The 23,708-nt window shown below is 41.8% G+C and overlaps 1 protein-coding gene across 1 annotated transcript in view; it reads left to right on the forward strand.

The window, feature by feature from the left end:
- Positions 1-9,354, forward strand: part of BRINP1 (BMP/retinoic acid inducible neural specific 1) — a 66,890-nt gene extending 57,536 nt beyond the window's left edge. The window contains exons 6-8 of the mRNA XM_087914762.1: positions 3,777-4,013; positions 4,829-5,051; positions 7,656-9,354. Of these exons, the coding sequence (XP_087770888.1) occupies positions 3,777-4,013; positions 4,829-5,051; positions 7,656-8,796 (1,601 nt within the window). The 3' untranslated portion in view covers positions 8,797-9,354. The remainder of the gene's footprint in view (positions 1-3,776; positions 4,014-4,828; positions 5,052-7,655) is intronic.
- Positions 9,355-23,708: the final 14,354 nt, after the last annotated feature.

A 23,708-nucleotide genomic window follows, 5' to 3' on the forward strand; every position in this document is an offset into this window, starting at 1 on the left:
TCAAGTTCTGCAAAGGAAGAGGCTCCTTTCAGGCCAATTCCCCCGACAAGGAGGTTCTTGCTTCCTTCCCCATCTCCCATTTTCCCCACTTCTGTTGTCCCAAATCCCATTTCTATCGATTGGGTTGCAGGAAATTAGGTCAAAGAAAGATGATTTCCCAAAGCAGACGGCAGAGATTTCTAAATTCCGAAAGGTATCCCTTAAAGACTGCGACTTGACTTGTTTTTCCCCCGCCCTTAATTCCAAGTTGCTATGGATGAGGCTATAAAAGGAACTTGTCACCAAGGACTGAAATATGGGTTTGCATCTTCATATAAGTGAGCTCGCTTTTTCTGATTCTAATCTCCTACCAGGATGGAAAACCATCCCCGTTTTCTCCAATCTTCTTATTAAACGTTCTGTAGCCACAGGTAGTCTTCAACTTACAACAATTCGTTTAGTGACCGTTCCAAGTTACAAGGGCGCTGGAAAAAATTGACTTAAGACAATTTTTTCACCCAGATGATGATTGCGGCATTCCCCCAATGTCCATGATCAAAGTCCACATGTGTGATGACCCAGGGTGGGATACAAAATAAACACAGTCAAAAAAAAAACAGGTGAAGCCCCTTTTATTCCTTCATTTTGCTTCAAAGCTTGACTGGGGACAAAAAACTCCCCCACAAACAGTTACAAAAAAGGAGGAAATGCCATTTAAATTAAAAATGACTATAAATTATAAAGAGTAAAAACAACACAAGCCACACTGACACAGTTAAGGGAACCAGGCGAGATAAGGGCTTGAAGATGTTCACAGATATCGAAACACACACTGGGAAGGATGCCAAACTCAGAGAGGAACGACAGACTAGAGATATTTCCATGCTTTGTTTCCAGCACTGGCCCATACGCATGTCTGTCCTTTTAACCAGTTCTCACAGCTGCAGCCCATGAAGGGGATCAAGGCCCTTTCCTCCCCCGCAGACCACACCATTGATGTTTCTCCCTTATCCTCTCCTCCATGCGTGCCTTAGGATGGAGAGGGGATGGGCCTGGGACTTCCTCTTACTGCCCAGCCGGCCTCTGCCCTTCCCCAGCCTCCTCCACAACCTCCGGAGCCACACTTCCACTCCCTGTCGGCTGTTCCTCCTCTCCCTCAGAGTCAGACTCCAACATGCTTGGTGACTGATTCATATTTATGACAATTGTCACGTCATAAGTATCCCTCTTTTGCGACTTTCTGAAAAGCAAAGTCAAAGCGGGGGCATATTCACTGAACAACCGTGTTAGTAACTTCACATTAGCAGTGATTCACTCAAGAACTGAGGCAGGAAAGCTTGTACAATGGGGAAAAACTCACAACTTAACAATGTCTCATTTAGCAACAGGAATGTTGGGCATGCTTGTGGTCATACTCATCATATTTTTTCAACGGATTCTTCTTCTATTTCTTTGTCCCCACTGCAAAAGAAATGAGATTTCTCCTTTGTCCTTCTTTTGACTAAAAGTCTCTGAAGTTGTACATATTTTGAAGTTAACTTGAGCAAATTGGTGTTCTGATTCCTAGAAGCATTTACAAATGGAGAGGGTTTTTTTAAAAAATTAGAACGAGTCTATTTTTTAAAATCATTTAATTCTTACTCCTCTCCAAAGAGATCCAACAAACACATATGGCATTCTTGGAGTTTAGTTTTGATGGAATAATAATTCTACTGTCTCCAGTGCTGTCATGAAGCCAAATGTGGAAGAAGGGAATATTTATTTTTCTTTTATTTCTAAGTAAGGGAAGAAGAGAAGAGTGAGTCAAAGCTGGCAAGGACATCTTTCCAGTTCTGATAAGCAAATTGAAATTGTATAACAATTCACGGCTTTTTAATCAAGGGCTGACACTGTATGTGTGTGAATTGAGGTGTTTTTGCTCAGCTCCAGATGGTTAAATTCTTCCTCCAGTTCTTAATAAACTCCCCTCCTTCAGATAAGATCTGAATACCATAACTGCCTTCTCATTTTTGCAATTCTTTGTTGTTCCCTTCTGTACCAGGGAGGTTAGTCAAGTGACTTCAGGAGGAATTTCAGTCCTACAAATGGAAGTGTAGAAAGTCAACGCCTACCCCTCCTAAAAGAATGAAATATTTTGGGAAGTATTTTTAAAAAAAGGCAGAATATTATATTTCCCCAAAGGGAGAAATGGAGAAACGCAGCCCCCCACTTTTCTTAATAGCCCACAGCACTTAAGAGATTATTGAAAGAGAAAGACAAGTATCTAGATAGCTCTATTCATAAGCAAATACCCTCACCCAAGATCCAAAACAGGACAAAAGCCATTAAGCCACAATAGAAATTGCCCAACACCCTTTTGGAACACAAGCCCCTTCCTTGCATCATCCCACACAATCCAAACCTGGAAGCCCAGATAAACAATAAGCCAGAGGTTGACTAGATTACCTCAGAAAAACACCTAGGATTTGCATTTCCTCTTTGCCTATAGAGCCAGCTATGACCCTTACATGACCCCGTAGGAATCTGACAACAGCTAATAGAAGACATGTTCTTCCCACTCTCAACTCCATGTTGTTAGCTGCCCAGAATCACATGTGCTTGGTGGTTCTGCTTCACCAATAAATGGACCTTTTTTTCAATCAGCCTACAGCCTCCATTTTGTTTCCAATGCCTTTCTCCCAGCTTGGAACTGAACCAGATGGATATTTCTTCCCACAGAAGAATAATTTCTGAAGCTAGATTTTTTTGCTTGCTTCGTCTGCCACTCTGAGATTCAGGCCTGTATCTGGCTGAGTGAGACACGCAGACAAATATTTCAAAGAACCACAGGAAGGCAGTTCACCATTTCTGCAGTCCTTGTTCACCATCCTTGGGTACCTCCAGGAAGCTGATCGGGTTTGACAGGCTGAGCTTCCTGAATGTGAAGAAACAGCTGCAGAGACACTACAGGCCTCAGGCTGCCCAGTGAAAACTGCCGACATGAACAGAAAGCATGGATTGCTGAATGATTTGTGTTGCCAGCCACTTGTGCAAAACTACTGATGTCCACTTAGCCAGGAAAAGTTGGTTTCTTGCAGCGACCTTGCAAACCTTGTTTGTTTCGGTTCAGCTTCTGGGACACCAGAACTACCAAAGCTGCAGTGGGAGGGAGACATTAAAAGTCTGTAGATTTATAGACTGTGTTCTCACAAGGTCTTTAATGAGATCAGATACGGACCCTCACAAATTTGTCAAAGAATGAGTGTTAGTAATTTTGTTTATATAAAGCAGAGCAAACAAAGAGTACAGTCACCATGTGCTTTACTGATCAACTGTTGAACTGTAACAGGAAACTGGAAACTTTACTCAGAACAAAAGAGCATAGAGTATATACTATAGATCCAAACTTGTAAATACTGCCCTCTACTGGCTGAATACTACTGTAGTTATTTAATGTTTATGAAGATTCTCAGTCATCTAGGTCAAGGTTGTCCCAACTATAATTGTTGCATAGAAATACATTCCAACAATGAAGTCCAACAACTAGAAGACCTCTGTGGTCTCTTCCAGCTCTGTTATTCTATGATTAGAGCTTTCCAGATGTGAGGTTCAGCATGTTAGGTCAACCTTACTCGTTGGATTCTTTATAGTTCAAGATTATTGTGCAACTCTCAAAAGTAGGTCAACTTTCCCACAACAACAGGTAAGCTTGAAATGCAAAACCAGCCATGGTGACTCTGTTAGAGAAGTCAAGGGAGACTCCTTCTCCTCGTCCTATTTTGATCTCCCTTTCTCTTTTCTTTGTCTCTTCCCTGTAGGTCTCCAGGTTATCTTCCCTCAGTATTTGCAAGAGAAATTTGTTCAGTCAGCACTGAGCTACATCATGTGCAATGGAGAAGGCGAATACATTTGCCGAGACAGCCAATGCGGATGCCAATGTGCCGAAGAGTTTCCCCAGTGCAATTGTCCCATCACTGACATCCAGATAATGGAATACACATTGGCTAACATGGCCAAATCCTGGACAGAGGCCTACAAAGATCTAGAGAATTCAGGTAATTGTGGGTAAAGGTAAGAGTGTCTTGGTGGGATGACATAGTAAGTTTATGCCCTGTCTGATTAGCCCTTTGGAAGATGCCAAAACTGATGCTCAGAAAGAGGTCTATGGAGATTCTCAGTCATCCAGGTCATGGTTGTCCCAAAGGTGCTTTTTCAAATGCCAACTTTGTTTTCCCTTGAAGAAGTTTCACTTCTCCTTCAAGAAGCTTCTTCATATCTCAAGAAGCTTCTTGGATCAGAAGCAAAAAAACAAAAGTTTTCTTGCACTTGAAGAAGCTTCCTGGGTCAGAAGCAATGTGTCTTCAAGGAATGTCCAGTTGCCCTTTGGAAAAGCATCTTTGGGACTCTTTCTCATCATCGGTGGTGAGTCCTTGAGCTGGAGATCCTGAGCATCGGTCCTTGGACTTTCTCTATGGGATGTGGATGTTGAACTTTAGTTCTTTCTCATGGAATCCTAGGATCCTTCCCAGGGCAAGAGTTCCCTCTGGTGATTCCTTAAACTGTAGATCCTGAGCCTTGAGCCTTGGACTTCCTTTATGGGGTGTGAATGCTAAACTCTGATCCCTTCTCATAGAACCATAGGGTTGGAAGGGACCTTGAAGGTCTTCTAGTCCAGCCTCCTGCCCAAGGCAGAAGTTCTTATACCATCCTGGACAAATAGATGTCCAACCTTTTCTTGAAAACCTCAAGAATACACCTGTGCCCATCATTCTATGGTGGGATGAAAGATGATTTACAGGTTCTCCCATCAAATGATCCCCTCTTGGAGTTATGTGTATGTAGATGTGTTTTGTGTGTATGGTTTTCCTAGATGAATTTAAGTCCTACATGAAGAAACTACCTAACAACCATTTCCTGACCATTGGGAGCATCCATCAGCACTGGGGGAATGACTGGGACCTTCAGAACCGCTATAAGCTCTTGCAGAGTTCCATGGAGGCTCAACGGCAAAAGATCCAGCGTACTTCCCGTAAACTCTTCAGCCTCAGTATCCGTTGTTGGCACAATCCACACCACCAGCTGCCTAGGGAAAGGTACTGGCGCTCTGCTTTTAGCTGGTGTATGGGTGTATGAGTACAGGTAGTCCTCTACTTAAGAGGACAATTGGGATCAGAATCCTTGCTCTTAAACAAGATGGCTGCTGAATGACACAGTTTAGTTATAAGCAAGTAGAGAGTTCAGGTTGAAGAATAGCAATAGCAAAAGCACTTGGACTTACATACTGCTTCACAGTGCTTTACAGCCCTCTCTAAGTGGTTTACAGAGTCGGCCTCTTTCCCCCAACAATCTGGATCCTCATTTTACCAACCTTGGAAGGATGGAAGATTGAGTCAAACTTGAGCCAGTTGGGGTTGAACTCCTAATTGTGGGCAGAGTTAGCTTGCAATCCTGCATTCTAACCACGGCGCCATCATGGCTCTTTTTTAAAGGTTAACAGTCCCATCCTAACAATCAAAGTTTGCTTGGTGCAAACCTGTATGGTTTTCTCCCTTAGAAATAAGGAGCAAATTTTGCAATGCCCCTACCCACCCCAAATCTTTGCCACAAGGTTACCCGATATCCTCTGCAGCCAATTAGACTCAAGGAAGCATCGTTCCCAGGCAATTTTGGGGCTGTCTGAACGCTACTGGACAAGAGACAGCAGTATTTAATATGTGGGGGCAGGCTTCCAAAAAGATAGAGCGGTAATATCAACAGCGTGAGATTTTTCCTGTGCCATTGACAAAGCTCTAATAGAAATAGCATGTTCTATATTCAGATTATGGCCTGAGGCAACACACTGACACCCAAGTACCCTTAATGGAAATGAAGGCAAATAGAACAGAAAGCTAAAGAGAGAGAGAGAGAGAGAGAGAGAGAGAGAGAGAGAGAGATTTGCATTTACCTAATTTTAATGGTTCGGAAAGGCACGAGTTAAAAAAAGAGAGAGAAAAAAGCTCTTTTTACCGTTGTTTGCTTCTGCTTTTCCCCCCTTCTCTTTCCACATCTAGAGTTTTGTTTGCAAAACAAGCCCAGTCAATGCATTAATTAAAAAACAACGCCAGAGGTGACTCGGATGAAAAAGCAAGAAGCGAGCTGGGGATTTTGTTTCTCGTTTTTTTTTTGCTGACCTGGTTTTATCATTTCTGAATGGGAAGCATTGCATGATTTATAAGGCCTTGGGCAAAGCCACTGACTGGAAGAAGCCATGGATTGAAGGGGTTGCCTTGCATATGTAAAAAACAACAACAAAAAACTCATTTTTTTCCCCCCCCAGGGATATACCGATAGCTGTTGCTAACAGATGAAAAACTGAGGAATGGCAGGGAGAGAGGTTGAGGCCAAGTTCAGACCGAATCTTAAAAAAAACCTAAAAGAGTTGGAAATAATTCTCCAATGCACCTGGGAGTGTATCAACACATTTTGGAGACGCTGAGATATTTTGTATGTTATGGAATAAAGCTCTGCTTTTTTTTGCATTTTTTTTTTTTAAAAAAAACCCAGGAGCAAGCTAGAAACTTCCATGCCCATCGTTCACCTGGGTGGGTGCCTCCTTTAGGTCAGAAATGTGCAAAAAGACAAATCCTAGATAAAAGGAACCATTTTGCTCGGGAGAGAAGCACTGAAGGAGGAGCTGACGCATCAGTGGGTGGGATTCAAAGTGTTTTAGCCCTGGTTCAGTGGGTGTGGCTTGGTGGCCGTGCTTTGCCTAATGCCGGTGTGCCGCTTTCCCACACCAGCTGAGACCTGTAGCACCAATCAGCTGAGAAGTTAAAGAGAAAAGTGCAGGGGCAGGTGGGAGGGCCAATCCTACGCTTTTTTTTTTTCCTCTCAGCTGATTGTTGGCTTTTTTGTCCCCACTATCACCACCGTGATGCATCAGTTTAACTGACCGTAGCTGATCCTTAAAAGAGACTGTCAAAGAATGGAAGTTCAAAAAATTCTTTTAGGAGAAGGCAGTGGCCACCCGTATCTTCACTGTTGACAGGAAAACTATCTGGTCGTGCAATCTTGATGGAATTATCCAAAGTGGAGCTTGGCTTGAAGGACATCTCACCTTCTCATCAAGTGACGTAAATATAGAGAGCACTGTCTCAACTGCATTGAGGGTTGAAGTCAAAAGAGCTTTGGTTTCCTTCTTGCCCACAGGGACTTGTCTCCCATGACCAACCATCCTTATGAACCTCCCAATGCAAGCCACTTTGAGGGACCTTGATCTTATTTGAGGGTTAAGCCAGGCCTATGTTCCTAGACCAAGAGGGGACAACCTATGGTTGAAACTATTGGGGTCCAATGGAGTTGGGCAGCCAATACATTTCAATAAACTATAGCCCGCAAAAAGGGAAAGCTTGTGATTAATGTTCTACAACAGCAGTGGTCAAACTTTCCATTTCTTGGAGCTATCTATAATTCTGGGAAGAAATGGAGGTCCAGGGTAGGTACGAGCATGTCAGGTTTATGGGTGTTGATGTGAGAAACTGGTCAAGTTTATAAGGGAGAGGTGATTTTGCAGAAAGTCATCCTTTGGGTTGATTGTAAGGCATGTAGTTGAGTTGGGGAAACTGATTTTGGTCTAACCCAGCCGTTGAGGTTCCTCAGAAGTACTTAGAGATGTAGTAAGAGATGCCCTATTATAGCCTGTACTTTGTCACTTGCAGGACAATACAGCAGTGGCTCTCCCGAGTCCAATCTTTGCTCTACTGCAATGAAAATGGCTTCTGGGGGACCTTTCTGGAGAGCCAACGGAGCTGCGTCTGCCATGGGAGCACCAGTCTGTGCCAACGGCCAATCCCATGCATCATCGGTGGCAACAACAGCTGCGCAATGTGCAGCTTGGCCAACATCTCCCTCTGCGGCTCCTGCAACAAGGGCTACCGTCTCTCTCGGGGCCGCTGCGAGCCCCAGAACGTGGACTCCGAGCGCAGCGAGCAGTTCATCAGCTTCGAGACCGATTTGGACTTCCAGGATCTGGAGTTGAAGTACCTCCTTCAAAAGATGGATTCCCGCTTGTATGTCCACACGACTTTCATCAGTAACGAGATCCGCCTGGACACCTTCTTTGATCCTCGGTGGCGCAGGCGCATGTCCCTCACCTTGAAGAGCAACAAGAACCGGATGGACTTCATCCACATGGTCATCGGGATCTCCATGCGCATTTGCCAGATGCGCAACAGCAGTCTGGACCCCATGTTCTTCGTCTACGTGAACCCTTTCAGCGGGAGCCACTCCGAAGGTTGGAATATGCCCTTTGGAGAGTTTGGCTACCCGCGTTGGGAGAAAATCCGTCTGCAGAACAGCCAGTGCTACAACTGGACTCTCTTGCTGGGGAACCGGTGGAAAACGTTTTTTGAGACTGTCCACATCTACCTACGTAGCCGGACTCGGTTGCCCTCTTTGATGCGCAACGAGACCGGTCAAGGACCTGTGGATCTTTCTGATCCCAACAAGCGTCAGTTCTACATCAAAATTTCGGACATTCAAGTGTTTGGATACAGCTTGCGCTTTAATGCCGATCTGTTGCGTAGCGCCGTGCAGCAAGTCAACCAGTCCTACACCCAAGGTGGGCAATTCTACTCCTCTTCCTCGGTCATGTTGCTGATGTTGGATATACGGGACCGAATCAACAGATTGGCACCCCCGGTAGCTCCTGGAAAACCCCAACTGGATCTCTTCTCTTGTATGCTCAAACACCGTCTGAAATTGACCAATACAGAGATTATCCGGGTGAACCACGCTCTGGATCTATACAACACCGAGATCCTTAAACAATCCGATCAGATGACTGCCAAACTCTGCTAACCCCCCCAATTTTATGTACTTAATCTATACAAACTAATCCTTTTTGCTGTAAACAGACACACTCGGACAAAACAAAACGTATGAAGAAAGGAAATCAACCGACATTTAAAAGAAACAAAAAAAAATAAAAGAGGAAAAAAAGATTTAAACAAAAATACAGAGGGGAAAATAAATGTAAAATGTAATTAATAAATGAAAGAGTGGGAGGGAAAAGCAGAGGTCCTCATTCACCGGGAAATGAAAGGCATTTGGTTTGGATGGCCGTGTAAACGAGACGAGCGTGTTCTGTTGCTCGTGTAATTGCACAAACACAAAGGAGGTCAAGATGTGGGTTTCCGTGAGATTGTTGCTCCGAAGCGGCAGAGGTGGGTGGGGACAGATGGTCTTTGGAGATCTCTTGTATGTAACTGTAAAGATTTCAGCTATGCAGGTGCCAAATAGAAGACGATAAGAGTGTGGAAGAGAGAAAAATTCTGTGTACATGTACAAAGAATTGCCATTTCTCCCGGTTGGGGGTGAATGGCCAAAGATAAAACATATTTCTTTTGTGAAGTGTGAGAGCAGCTTTATTCTGAATCATTTTGTCTGCCATCCTGAGATAAACTGGTCTTTCTTATCCCCTTCCATCCTGAGAGGAAGGAGGCAAATTGTTAATCAATTGATCAGTTGATCAATTAATCAGCCCGGTCTAGCAAATCAGTCAAATTGTTTGCTAGACCGGGCTGAAATCTGTTTAAAAAGGAAGAAAATTGGGAGTTAGGTTTATGCAGAGATTTGATTTGGAGATGGTACTATTGAGCTTCCAAACTGAATTAACTATCTAAATCAAGTTGACAAAGTTTAAATTATCTCCTTGAGTTGGTGGATTCTGACATGGTCCCTCAACTGGATGGATGGCCTTTTTCATAAACCGAGAAAGGCCTTCCCCACACACACTAAACAAATTGACAGTCCAAAATCAGATGGATTTAATCTGATGATTAGATTTGAAAATGCAGATTGAATGGATAGAGAAGGAAACGGAATCAAATTTCAATACCAAATAGAGCTGGAAAGGTTCTTGGAGGTCTTCTAGTCCAACCCCCTGTGTTTTTTTTTAAAAAATTGTCTCTGGTTTGGGGTATAATCGAGTTCAATCAAATTCCCTTGATTATTTTCCTATCACTTGAAATAATAGAGCATCTCTTTTTTACCTCTGCGATAGGATCATAAATACATATGGAAGTGAAATTCATTGGACTTTTGGGCATCCACAGATGAGCAATATACGGTTAAACCAGCATTAGTGATGTCCATAATCAAACATACTAAAATGACACGGAGATTCTCAGTCATCCAGACCATGGTTGTCCCAAAGGTGTTCTTTTGAAGAGACAACTGGACTCATTGTTTTTCCTTGAAGACGTTTTGCTTCTCATCCAAGAAGCTTCTTCTGTTCAGAGAACAGAGAATTGAAGAAGCTTCTCCAACAAGAAGCAAAATGTCTTCAAGTCCAGTTGCTTCTTAAAAAAGCACCTTTGGGATATCAACATGACAACACATACCCAAAGAGGCAATCACCCGAATGCCTCAATTTTGTCCTTGTGTCAGGTTGTCTCGTCTCCTGTGATATAAACGGTGGCATATGTGGGAGGTCATCATGAAGATGTCATTTGTTGGATTCTTCCCACTTCCCTTAAATGTTCACGACTTACATAGCTCTGTTTTTATTCAGTGAGAATGATGTCCCTGCAAGCGGCATAGATTAGATCTCTTAAAACATACGTAGCTTTGTTCCAGCCTAGATAAAGGGGGATGTTTTAGCTCAGGGTTGATATGAGGGGTCTTTGGCGCTCTCTGTGCTTGCTTGTTTTCTGGTTCTTTTCTAGACCAAGACAAGTTGAAAAATGCCGAGGAATTTCTAGAAGCCTGGCATTTTAACAAATCAGGCATCAATAGACACATCGACATTAACAACATCTACAGCAGAGGTGGTATTCAGCAGGTATGGACCAGTTCTGGAAAGCCGGTAGTGGAAATTTGGAGTGATTCCGAGAACCGGCAAATACCGCCTCTGACTGGCCCTGCCACTATCTCTTCTCTGCCTCCCAGCTGATTGGCTGGGTTTTCTTTGGTTGCCCTGCTCAGGAGAACGGAGCTGGAAAGCAGGTTAATGGGGTGGGGATGGAATGGGATTTTGCAGTAACCTTCCCCCTGGAGTGGGGTGGGAATGGAGATTTTATAGTATCCTTCCCCTGACATGCCCACCAAGGCATGCTCACCAAGCCATGCCCACAGAACTACAGGCTATGCAAAAGACTCCAGCACCTCTCCATCAGCAACCCGCACCCAGATCAGCATAGATTAACTCCAAGGTTAATTTCAGACCAACAAGCAAGTAAGCAATACCCCAATCAAGAAACCGCCAAAGAGCCACCAGTAAACAGCCCAACCAGAAAATCTCTTAATCTCTTGCTCCCCACCAGCAGTAGGCAAGTCACTAGAATAAAAATTGAGAGCAAATCCCTACTAACACTGATGAAGACACCTAGTTTGGGTAATGAAACATCTGCAAGAAAACAAGCAAGGACAGAGAGCATCAAGAACCCCCTTGGTGGGGATTCTATCTGAGTCCATCATCCATCAACTGCCTACTCATCAACATAAATCAATCCACTGCAGGATGATACCTTGGTTGAAGATTATGGACATGTTGGTTGGTTGTTCATGGTTGTTCCATGTTGGTTGGATCAGCTTGCTTTTTTGACTCCCCAGGGCTTGAAGTCAGTGAGGTTGGCTGTCTGAAGTCATCCAGCTTACTTCCATGGTTAAGGGAGACCTAGAACCTTGGTCTTCCATCTCTTAGCTCACCATCTTTAAGCACCATACCACACTGGAGTGAATTCATTCTCTCTCTCCCTCTCTCTCTCTCTCTCATTATGTGCAGGAGCATCTTATTAGTATGTTGATGTTAAAGCAGCTAAGGATGTTGAAGGCCCACTTGGAGAAGGCCTGAGAGTTATGCGTGAGGTTACCATGGAAATGAGAGGAGCTCTTTAATTAGCTCTTACAGGAAATCCTTGGGAAGGGCCTTGGATTCTATAGAGGGGAGGTGGGGGCTGAAGCAAATGTAGTCCTTTCTCCTCAGTTTCTTCTCTCATTTTGCTGAGAAGAACAGCGGCTAGTTGAAGGCTGCTGAAGAAGATACAGAGGGATAACAATAGCCCTTAGACTTATATACTGCTTCAAGGTCTTTACAGCCCCCTCTAAGTGGTTTACACGGTCAGCATCTTTCCCTCAACAATCTTGTCCTCGTTTTACTGGCCTTGGAAGGACAAAAGCCTGAGTCAACCTTGAGCGGCTCAGAATCGAACTGTTGGAGTGAGCAGTGAGTTAGCCTGCAATGCTGTGCCACCCCGGGCTCTCTTTCTTTCTTTTGATGTAGAAATGCACCCAGATCACCAAAATGGATCCAGGGTAAAAAGTCCTGTCGAGGGAAAACTAGACATTTAATGATGGGTGTGAAAATGCCTCGGAAATCATAAAAGACGATAGCCAAATTCCGTGGTAGCCTGGTTGTCAGTCGGCAAATGGATCCTACATGTCCAAGATCTTTACAAGGTCTCAACTAAGATGGGCAGCTTGTCCATCGGTCAGCTTGTTCGTGTCAACGAACCACAACAAGCAAATCACATCTCCCAATTCCAAGAAAACAGCAAAGCTGATTGATGATGACAGGGAGAACAGTTCTCTATGCATATCTGCTTTCTAACACAGGTATAAGGTAAGTTGCTCACACTGTGTGCAATTCTTTTCTTTACATTCTGGGTTCAGAAGGTCCTGGTTCTCCATGTTCGTGGAGATGAGGAAGGGAACAGCCTCAACAACTCTCACACCGTTTATATATTTTATGCAAAGTCTCACCAATGAATCCAGACCCAGTCGAGTGACAACTGTATACCTTCAGAAATCCTTGATGTTCCAGGTTAAGTTGTAAAGACTACCTTTCTTTTAAAGGGACAACCATTTCCAAGAGCTGTCAGTGGGCTTGGCGCACTTCTAGTTGGTGATGCAAAGACAAAAGCTTGTAGTATTTGCATTGAAAGGTCATCAATTGAAGAGGTTTTCTACAGACGGGACATAAGTGAAGGGTAACAGATAACCCGTTGCTTCTATATGCAGTGAGAGCTTATGCACCAGAGACAAATTCCTTGTGTGTCCAATCACACTGGACCAGGGAAGAATTCTGTTCTGTTCTATGCTATGCCATGCCATGCCATGCCATGCCATATTTCTATTCTATTCTATTCTATTCTATTCTATTCTATTCTATTCTATTCTATTCTATTCTATTCTATTCCATTCCATTCCATTCCATTCTTTTCTTATCCTATCCTATCCTATCCTATCCTATCCTATCCTGCCCTACCCTATCCCATCCCATCCCATCCCATCCCATCCCATCTTCTATCCCATCCCATCTTCTATCCCATCCTATTCAATCCCATTCCATTCCTCTTCTATTCACAAACAACTATTTTCTCTCTCTCTCTCTCTCTCTCTTTCATTTTCTGCTGGGCCCATCAATCTGCCTATTCCTATTTGGGAGCCTCACCTAAATCTGTCACTACAGAATAAATTTGTCTAAACACTCAGGGTTTTTACTGCGAGATAACTGCATTATTATGTAGGGAAGTGTACATAATATAAATATATTCTCCTAAAATACACATGAAAACCTCCCATGTACACTTTCTGACATCAGATAAGTTGTGGGGGCTGAGACAGTCGGGAAATCAGATGGGCCATTTGTCAGAAGGAAATCCTACTCTGCAAAAGGCAATTAAATATGGGATCTGTCTCTACCCCACCTGGCTTAGATTGCCTGATGGCTCATTAAAAGTTTCCTAGGGTGACAAGTTGCCCAAATCTGCCATAATGACAGTTTCTGAAATTCTTCTCATACCCCATTTCTGCTCAGCCTGGAGCTACTTTTGATGTCTACAAGAAATGGTTCGAGGCAACTATGGACCAGTTTGAGCATCGTTGAAGATTTAATTCATACCGTTGAAGAAAATATAGGGGGCGTTGCATAAGCGCACCAACGTGCCTACCGGCCCTGTCCTATTGTTTCTTTTATTATTATTATTATTTTCTTATATGTATATCCATGAGTTCATAACTATGTTTTTACTTATACCTATTATCTTGTAAGCAATTGACAAACCAAATAAATAAAATAGCAACAGGTCCACCGATATGGGCGCGATGGAGTTGACTCGATACACAAAATTCACAGTATGGTGGTTGCCTGGAGATATCGCACAGCTATTTTTTTTTTTTAAATAGTTTTGAAAAGTCAATTCTGAAGTTTGCTTTTCAGAAGGACCCATAAGGAAGGCAAGAAACCCAAAGGACCAATTTGAGCAGCACATCTAAAGAGCACGCAGGAAGAAAGGCATGGTTAGAAAATGAAAATTTTAAAAACCCACAGAACCACAGAGCTACGCATGTTCTTTTAAAGAAAGAAAAAGGTGCAATTTATCCTTTAAATCTTGTAAAATGTTTGATTTCCCTGAAGCTTAAATATGGATTTGATCTCCTTATGAAATCCCCATCGCTGGACGACTCTTTTTCTAGTATCTTTACACTTTTTATGATTGATCTTTTTTATTATCTCTATATATAAAAGTGAAAGACCACTCACGCATCATCACAAAATCTCTAGAACCGTAAAGCCTACAAACTTGAAATTTGGCACGTAGGTTCCTCTTGGCTTCTAGGGGCTCACTAAGAAAGGATTGTTCAAAATGACTATCAGAGCATTAGCATTTCCCATATTATTATTAACACGCTCTGATGCTAAGGAGTTCTACTTTCCCTCCCCACCTGAAAATAAATCTCTTCCAAGTGCAAAACACAAGCAGAGGAGAGGAATTTCAGTTTCAGTTTTAATTTCACAGCAGCACCAAGCAGCTTTAGTGCAGAACAGTTGAGCTAAGCCACGCCCTGTCTCCTTGCTGTCTCTTTCTTGCTCACACAGCAAATACTGTTTCAGTTTCCAAACTGTCTTCAACTCTCTCACACACTGACAGGACACTAGCCAGATGAATACCGATGGATGCTGGTAGATAGAGGCAGGTTTTTTTTTCTTTTTTTCCTCCCCCAAAATTAAGCCCAACCACATAGTTTCGTAGCGAAGCATGGTCTCAAGCTAGTTTATAATATAAATTTCAAAAATACAAAAGCAAATAATAGGAACCGATAGAGGAGGGAAAAGGGAGGAGTGTAGAAAAGATGGGAAAAAGAAAGAAAAATCATTTGTGCAATAGAATAAGATAGTAACATCAAACCTCAACTTCTTACTTTTACACAATAGTATAAATTAGCCATTTCTATAACAAGGAACCTATTTAATCAGTATAACCCAAAATCAAAGTTTCATTTTTTGGCCACCTCATGCACAAAGTCCAGAAGCGATTTCCAAGTAGAAATAAAAGCACTTCTGTTTTTCTTTTTCTTTTATCAAAACAATCAGTGCTAATTCCATCAACTTTTGCAACCGTTTGTCCATTGTCGGATCGAAGCGTCCTTCAATTTTTGTGCATAAAGTATTCTTGCTGCCATCAACATATATAACATCAAAGTTTAGATCTTTAGACTTCGAAGATGTTAGACCAGCAATAATTGACTCCGGTGCTCTTTTCGTTACAAGCCAAGCAGGTTGTGGGGAAGGAGGATCAAATATGCAGTTATTGATATCTTGTTGGGAGTATTCAATCACTTTCTTCCCTTTCCTTGGAGGCTTCTTAGAAAATAGGCTGTTCCTTCTGAAGTCTAGAAATCTTGCTTGGGACAAAGCTGCGCTTGGTCAAAATCAGCAAAGCCCAAATTAATAATGGACTGCTGGTTGAGAAGAACAATAAACCAAAGGCTGGTGAACAGATGGGATTCCACCTTACCGTGAACCTTTTGTTTTGTTTTTTGCATTAATGTTTTATGGGTTGGTGCATTACCTAAAATCCTAAACTAACCAAGCAAGGTTAGATTCATGGAATTTATTCAGCTGCCTGGTAGGAGATGATATTTGATGGAGTTCCTAACATATAACAAATCAGATAACAAGAGTTGGAAGGGGTCTTTTAGGTCATCTAATCCAACCCACTACTTAAGCAGGAGACCCTACACCATTTCTGACAAATGGCAGTCTAATCTTTTCTTGAAAGCTTCCAGTGATGAAGCTCCCACAACTTCCGATGGCTGTTCCATGAGTTGATTGTTCTCACTGTCAGAAAATCTCTCCTTGTCCAGTTTCCATCCATTATTCCTTGTTTGGCTTTCAGATGCTTTGAAAAGTAGCTTGATCCACTCTTCTCTGGGGCAGCCCCTCAAATATTGGAAGATACTATCCTGTCCCCCCTGGTCGTTCTCTTCACTAGACTAGCCAAGCCCAGTTCTTGTAACTGTTCTTCATATGTTTTAGTCTCCAGTCCCCTCATCATCCTGGTTGCTCTTCTCTGCACTTTTTCTAGAGTCTCAACCTCTTTTTTATAATGTGGTGAACAAAACTGGATGCAGTACTCTAAGTGTGGTCTTACGAAGGCTTTATAGAGTGGTATTAGTACCTCACTTGATCTTGATTGTATCTCTCTGTTAATGCAACTTAGGATTGCATTGGCTTTTTTGGCTGCCGCTGCACACTGCTGCTGGCTCCTATTTAGCTGGTTGTCCACTAAGACTCCAAGATTCTACTTTTTGATGGAATCCCAGGTTCATCCCACAAGGGAATAACATCCTTCTGAGCAGCTGAAATGTACTCAGTGTTATTTCTAGACTTCTCTTCAATCTTCTTAGAACCTAAGAAGAATTATTCAGGATTTGTGTCATATTAGAAGGAGGAGCTAAATTAAGGGTATCAGAATTCCAGATGGCAACCAATATATTGTGGTAAATAAAGATTTTTCCAGCCCCAATCTAAGGGCTCTAGCCAAGAGACCCTGTTTGAATCAGCATGGTTCTGGTACAAAGTCGCCGAATAAAAGGTTTCCCCTATCCAAGTCTCCTAAAAAAAGACTTTGCTGCAGAATTGCAGGCTTAGTATGAGTCACTAATGAAATGCACAGTTGAAGAGAACTAATAGGAACGTCATTCACAGATCTTAAGGGAGGTTATGCTAAAAACCCAGACATTTTTTTCCCCCAAATTTGCTGATTATCTTCTGGGAAGAACTGGTTTGAAGTGGAAATGTTGCATGGGTTTGAATGTGTTTTAAATATTTAGTTTCGTGTTTTGTTTTGTTTTTTAAAAAGAATGCACATGTAGACAACCCTTCCAAACGTTAAGACTACAAGAAGAAAGACGGAGCAAAAATAAACAAAGCAAGGATTTAAACAGCTGTAAATGATCTGTCTGTCTGTCTATCTATCTATCTATCTATCTATCTATCTATCTATCTATCTATCTATCTATCTATGCATCTATCTATGCATCTATCTATCGTCTCTCCATCAAATCTGTCTCTCTGTCTATCAATCAATCATCTGTCTGTCCATCTATCATCTATATTATGTCATCTCTCTCTATCATCTATCTATCACCTATCTATCTATATCTATAATATCTATCTATCAATCTATCTATCTATCTATCTATCTATCTATCTATCTATCTATCTATCTATCTATCATCTATCGGTATCTATCAATCATCTATCTGTCTGTCTATCTATCTATTGTGTATCATCATCATCCATCATCATCATCATCCATCATCATCAATCGATTAATATGCCTGCCTACCATATACAACGACTCTAGGTGGCTCACAACAATCCATAAAACTTAGTTGAAAGCGTAACTTTCCCCCAAGTCTCCAGACCAAACATCCTGACAGCAAAACCTCTACTCTAGACCAATGTCTGTGGGAAGAGCCAGGTCTTCAGAGACCTCCCGAAGGCTAAAAGGCTCGGGGTCCCTATGATCTCTGGTGGGAAGCTCTTCCAAAGAACCGGGGTAGCCACCAAGGAGAAGTGCCTCCAAGCTCCCATCAGATGGCAAGATTTAAGGAAGAAATCTGTAGTGCACCAAGCTTATGTGATGCAGTAAGATGCATAGATGCCCTCAGGGAGAAACAGATAACCCCAAAATAACCTTGCCCTGTGCCACGTAGGGCTTGAATGGTGGTAACCAGCAACTGGAAAACACCTGGAAGACAACGCACCTAATACAAGAGGTGGTGTTACTTGGGAGAACCAGGGGGAAGCCAAGAGCATGCTTGCATTCTTACCCAGGTACAGCTTCCAGACAGTCTTCAAAGGCAACCCCATGTACAACACATTGCAGTAATCCCAACAGGAGATGACTAAAGCTTGGATGACTGTGAACAAGTCCTCCTGGTCCAGGAATGGGCAGATTTGACCCTCAAGATGGACCTTCAGGTTGCACTCCAGAATATGACTCTGTCTAGTATCAGAGATATCTACTTTTCTGACCCCAAGGCATCAAAACTCCACCACCACACAATCTTCCTAGGGTTGAGTTGTCCAAAAGGTGCTTTTTCCAAAAGATAACAGGACTTTCTTGGTTGTTTTCATCAAAGACAACCAAGAAGCATCATCCAAGAAGCATCTTCAGTTCATTTAGGATTGGGTTGCAACTGGTTTCTCCCCATCCAGGCCCGTACAGCCTCCAGGCCCCTTAGTACAGTATTACAAATCACTATTTGAACCCTTTATAGCAATCGCAATTAGCACTTAGACTTATATACCGCTTCACAGTACATTTACAGCTCTTTCTAAGTTGTTTACAGAGTCAACATCTTGCCTTCAACAATCTGGGTCCTCATTTTACCGACCTTGGAAGGACGGAAGGCAGAGTCAACAGCAGTGAGCAGTGAGTTAGCCTGCACTGCTGTCCCTCCCTGGATCTTTCTTTCTTTCTTTTGGTGTAGAAATCTACCAAAAATAGATCCAGGTTAGTCCTGTAGAGGGAAACTAGACATTTAATGATGGGTAGAAAACTGCCTCAGAAATCATAAAGATGATAGCCAAATTCCATGGTAGCCTGGCTGTCAGTAGGCAAATGGGTCTTACATGTCCAATATTTTCACAAGGTCTAAACTAAGATGGGCAGCTTGTCCATCTGTCAGCTCGTTCATGTCAACAAACCACAACAAGTGAACCACATCTCCTAGTTTGAAGAAAACAGAGCAAAGATAATTGATGATGACAGGGAGAACTGTTCCTTATGCATATCTGCTTTCCAACACATAGACAAGGTAAGTTGCTCACACTGTATGCGATTCAACAATCTGGCTCCTCATTTTACCAACCTCGGAAGGATGGAAGCCTGAGTCGACCTTGAGCCTGGTGAGATTCAAACTGCCAAACTGCTGGCAATCAGCAGTCAGCGAAAATAGCCTGCAGTGCTGCACTCTAACCACTGCGCCACCTCAGCTCTTATTGTCATTCAAAAATGGAATAATATATTGCCTTTAAAATAAGACTATAAGAAAGCCAAAAGATATATTTGCAACTTTTCCCTGCTATTATTTTGTGCATGAATTCTACTCAGTTCAGTATCCATCGTCAGAAATCCATTATAGAAATAAAACATCTAAACATTAAAAAAAAAAAAAAAACAGGACCAGAATTACATTAGGGTCATAGTTTCCCATTCTGAATCAATAATACTATTATAGTATACAAGTCTGTCTGTCTGTAGTAATGCTTGGAGCATTACTAAAATAAAGAGTAATGATTCTGTTTTGCACAGAATATTATCTAAATGAAGCAAAATGAAGCAAATTAAGCTGTCTTTGCATGTTTATTGCAAAGTGGGGGAGAAGAGAACCCAACCAGTTAGGGAAAATGGCATATAATTTGAACAAGATATAAAATCTATTTCCCCTAAATGCCGAGTGAAATTCACTGAAAGCAGAGAGTTAATTCTCAGTATTGAATATGGAGAAAGACACTTGCTTCTGTCAATAATATTTAGTTCTATTTTTCTGAAGAGTGCCATTAGAGTAAATATTTGCAATAGGTTTCATCCAGCTCAGCCTCTCTAGAACAGACATAATTCTCTATAATACTGTGTGGAATCACATCTCACCATTCTCCGAATGACCTCAGCCTGAGTTTGAATCTTGTGATTCCTTGGGCTGCAGACCTAAAGTCTCCTTTGGTTCAAAATTCAGGAGCATCATCAAAGGTCTAACAGTGTGAGCTAACAGTGCGCGTCTGCAGCCCAAAAAAGCCAATGCAATCCTAGGCTGCATTAACAGAGGGAGAGAATTAAGATCAGGTGAGTTATTAGTACCGCTTTACAAAGCCTTAGTAGGGCCGCACTTGGAATATTGCATCCAGTTTGGGTCAACTTAATATTTTAAAAAAAGATGTTGAGACTCTGGGAAGAATAAGAGCAATAAAGATGATTAGGGAACTGGAGGCTAAAACTTATGAAGAGCAGTTTCTGGAATTGTGTTTAGTTTGGTTTAATTTAATTTACTTTATTGTCATTGCACCTCGCACAATGAAATTAAATACTATCTTCAGTGTACATTATGACTATGAAAATAAACACAAACATGCATCCTTCTCATTCTATACATTGAACCAGTGTTAATGGGTAAGTCCAGTTCATTTTAATTGCTTGAGCCAAGTATCTATTGATAGCTTTCCAAACTTCTAAACTTCTAAATCTCTTCAAATATGAGTGAGACATTACGAAGACCTCTGGTTCCATTTAAAGAAACACCATAAAACTTTCTAACATTTGCATGGAGGTCTGTGCTTTACTTGACCTGGTTTTTATATGGCAGGTTCTTAGAGAGCAAAGTCTCATAAACTGTCTTCTATTTTTACAGCAGGACGAAAACACGAAGGCCACCTCTGTTCAGCCAAAGCAGCATCCTAAGCCCCACAATTCCCATCAGCTTGCCTGGGGACAGGAACTTGTGGATGGGAATATGGGCCTTGTGGTCCGAAACATGGGATTTGTGGTCCGAAAACAACTGCAGGACATTTTGAGTTGGGGAAACCTGGTTTATGTATTCAACACCTAATATGCAATTCAGGGGAGAACATTCAAAAAATTATGCTCTGGATTTCATTACTGCCGCTACCTGAACAAGCTTAAAGTGTTTTGTTAGGACAAAATGAGTATATTATTTTAATTTAAAATCAGCGAGAAGCATCAGTGAAATAAGCTATATTCTTGAAACCTGTTTTATCAGATCTTCTGGTGATGGATTGCTACATTCTCAAATACTTTGTTTAGTGCTTGATAATGTTTCTGTACATATGGAGGGAAAATTCCTTCCTTCCTCCCTCCCCTCCTTCCTTCCTTCCTTCCTTCCTTCCTTCCTTCCTTTCTTCCTTCCTCCCTCCCTCCCTCCCTCCCTTCCTTCCCCTTCTATCTTTCCTTCCTTTCCTTTCATACAGTCTACTTCCCTCCCTCCCTCCCTCCCTTTCTTCTTTCTTCCCTCCCTTTCCTCTCTCCCTCCCTTCCCTGTTTTTCCTTTCCTTTTCCTCTTTCTTTGGTGCAAATTCAGGTCAGCTCATCATTCAGCAGATTGTGGGAACAATCTAAATGGGTAAAATTTAGTTGTTCACTACAGTAGTTTGTGTGAGCATAACAATGGAATAGGATAATTGAATATATTCCGCATCCACTTGTGTGAACATTTACTGAAATATGCATAACAATCATACTCTGAATTGTTCATTCAGAGGAAGCAGAGTTCACACATTATTTTTAAATTGGAACCACAACAACAACCAAAAAAATTTTTTAAGAGAGTTTGCATCAGCCAGTTGTCTTTGCTTTCCTTTCCAACTTTGTCAACATAGCCAGATACTCTCTGAGTGGGACCACCAGAAAAATAAAAAATATAGAGATAGACAGCTAAATAGCAAACTGCTTTGTGTGTGGGTGTGTGTGTGTGTTTGTGAAAGCATTTCGTTTCTTTTAGAATGTCATTTTCTGGGCACAGCATGTTTGAAGGTCAAATCCGAAAGAGCTAGGAATTGGATTTTATTTTTAGAATTCTGCCCCAATTACTACTTTACATCCCAAATGGATTGCGTATTAACACCCACACACCCACACACACCCACACACACAAATCTGCCCTATCAATGCAGTGCAACCTGGTGTTTTGCAAATTAACCTTGCAACTCCGAGCCCTGATTTGGTACTGCTCAGAATTTGACAGGATTATACTTTTCCTAACGGGTCAATGGCTTTATGGATGGCAAAGCTGTATTTAAAAGCTGCAGAGAAGTCACGCAGCCTACCTACACGTCAAAGGCAAGCAAGGAAGATGGATAAAATGCTGTTACTCAGAGACAGATCGGGATGCGTGACTAGTTTGTGCAGGAGAAGAAAGGAATGAAAGATATGTCGGAAGACTGGGAGTGGGAGGAAGTCCATTGTGGTAGGTGGGTTGTTTTTATCCTCCCAGTGGATGAAAAAAATAAAAGACATTGAAGGACGAATAACCCACCATCCGTTCAATGGAATGCCACAACTTTGAACTGGGACATAAGCCGCATTTAGCCTTTCATAATATTTCTCCCAGGGAAATTTAAAATACACTTCTAAGAGAAAATAATAACTCCTCCTAATCAAAATAGCATCGTCAAGACAACAGACTATATGCCGATGAAGCCAGCTGCAGTTTAAATCCTGCCATCCAAGATTTCAGCGCACAGTATCTTCTTAAGACTAACTTGAAGGTCAGACGGATAAAATGTCCAAAGAAAATTAAAATATCTTTTAAGATAAGCAGGAAAAGAGAACGTTGGGCACCATTTCTCCTTGGGGAATATCTGTTTCAGGGACTACCTTTAAAAAGACGTTCCTTTTCAAAATTCTGCTTCTAAATATTGTTGCTCTTGGAAGTTGCTTTTATATAGAACCTAGAATATCAGAGTTGGAAGGGACCTTGGAGGTTTTCTAGTCCAACCCTCTGGTCAATCAGGAGACCCTACACCATTTCAGACAACTGAAAGTCCAGTCTCTTCTTAAAAACCTCCAGTGATGGACACCCACAACTTTGGGGGGCAGGTCATTCTACTGGTTTATTATTCTCACTGTCGGGAAAATTCTCCTTAGTTCTAGGTTGCTTCTGTCCTTCATTAGTTTCCATCTGTTGTCACTTGTCTTGCCGTTGGGTGTTTTGGAAAATAGTTGACCTCCTCTTCTATCTGATAGCTTCAATAACAGAAGAACATCTAAATGATTCTTTTAAGGCATTAGCCAGGAAAGCAAAAATTAACATAGTTTGGACTGAAATCTGCAAAGATTTAATTTCTCAAGAGCTCATATTGTCCATAAGCAAAGGCATGCGTGCAAAAGAAAGAAAGAAAAAATAGAGAGAGCAAGAGAGAGATTAAAATAAGCATATGGCAGAATAATGGTTCATTAACCGCTCATCTATATTTTTCTCTGACTAGCTTCCTCTCTCTCTTCCCCCCATCCTTCTCTCTAAACCAATGCTAATCAAACCTAGCAGAAGCTTCTCCTAGTAAACAAAACCTCATGGAATCTTCTCAAAAAACTGAAGAAGCTTCTTGGATGAGAAGCGAAACGTCTTCATGGAAAAACAAAGAAAGTCCAGCTGCCTTTGAAAAACACACCTTTGGGTTAGGCCAGTGAAGTATACAACCCATGTTGCTTCAAAAGGAGAATGTTACCCATGATCCTGCTCTCTCTATCACTCTGAAAAAAACCACACCATTGTTGGATGTCCCCAAATGCTTTTTCAAGAGGCAACTGGACTTTCTGGTTTTCCAGGACAACCATGACCTGGATGACTGAGAATCTCAATGGAGTAGAGTAGAGTAGAGTAGAGTAGAGTAGAATAGAATAGAATAGAATAGAATAGAATAGAATAGAATAGAATAGAATAGAATAGAATAGAATAGAATA

Source organism: Pseudonaja textilis, chromosome 17 (genome assembly GCF_049901715.1).
Source record: "Pseudonaja textilis isolate UNSWEBS1 chromosome 17, rPseTex1.2, whole genome shotgun sequence".
Classification (NCBI taxonomy): Eukaryota; Metazoa; Chordata; class Lepidosauria; order Squamata; family Elapidae; genus Pseudonaja; species Pseudonaja textilis.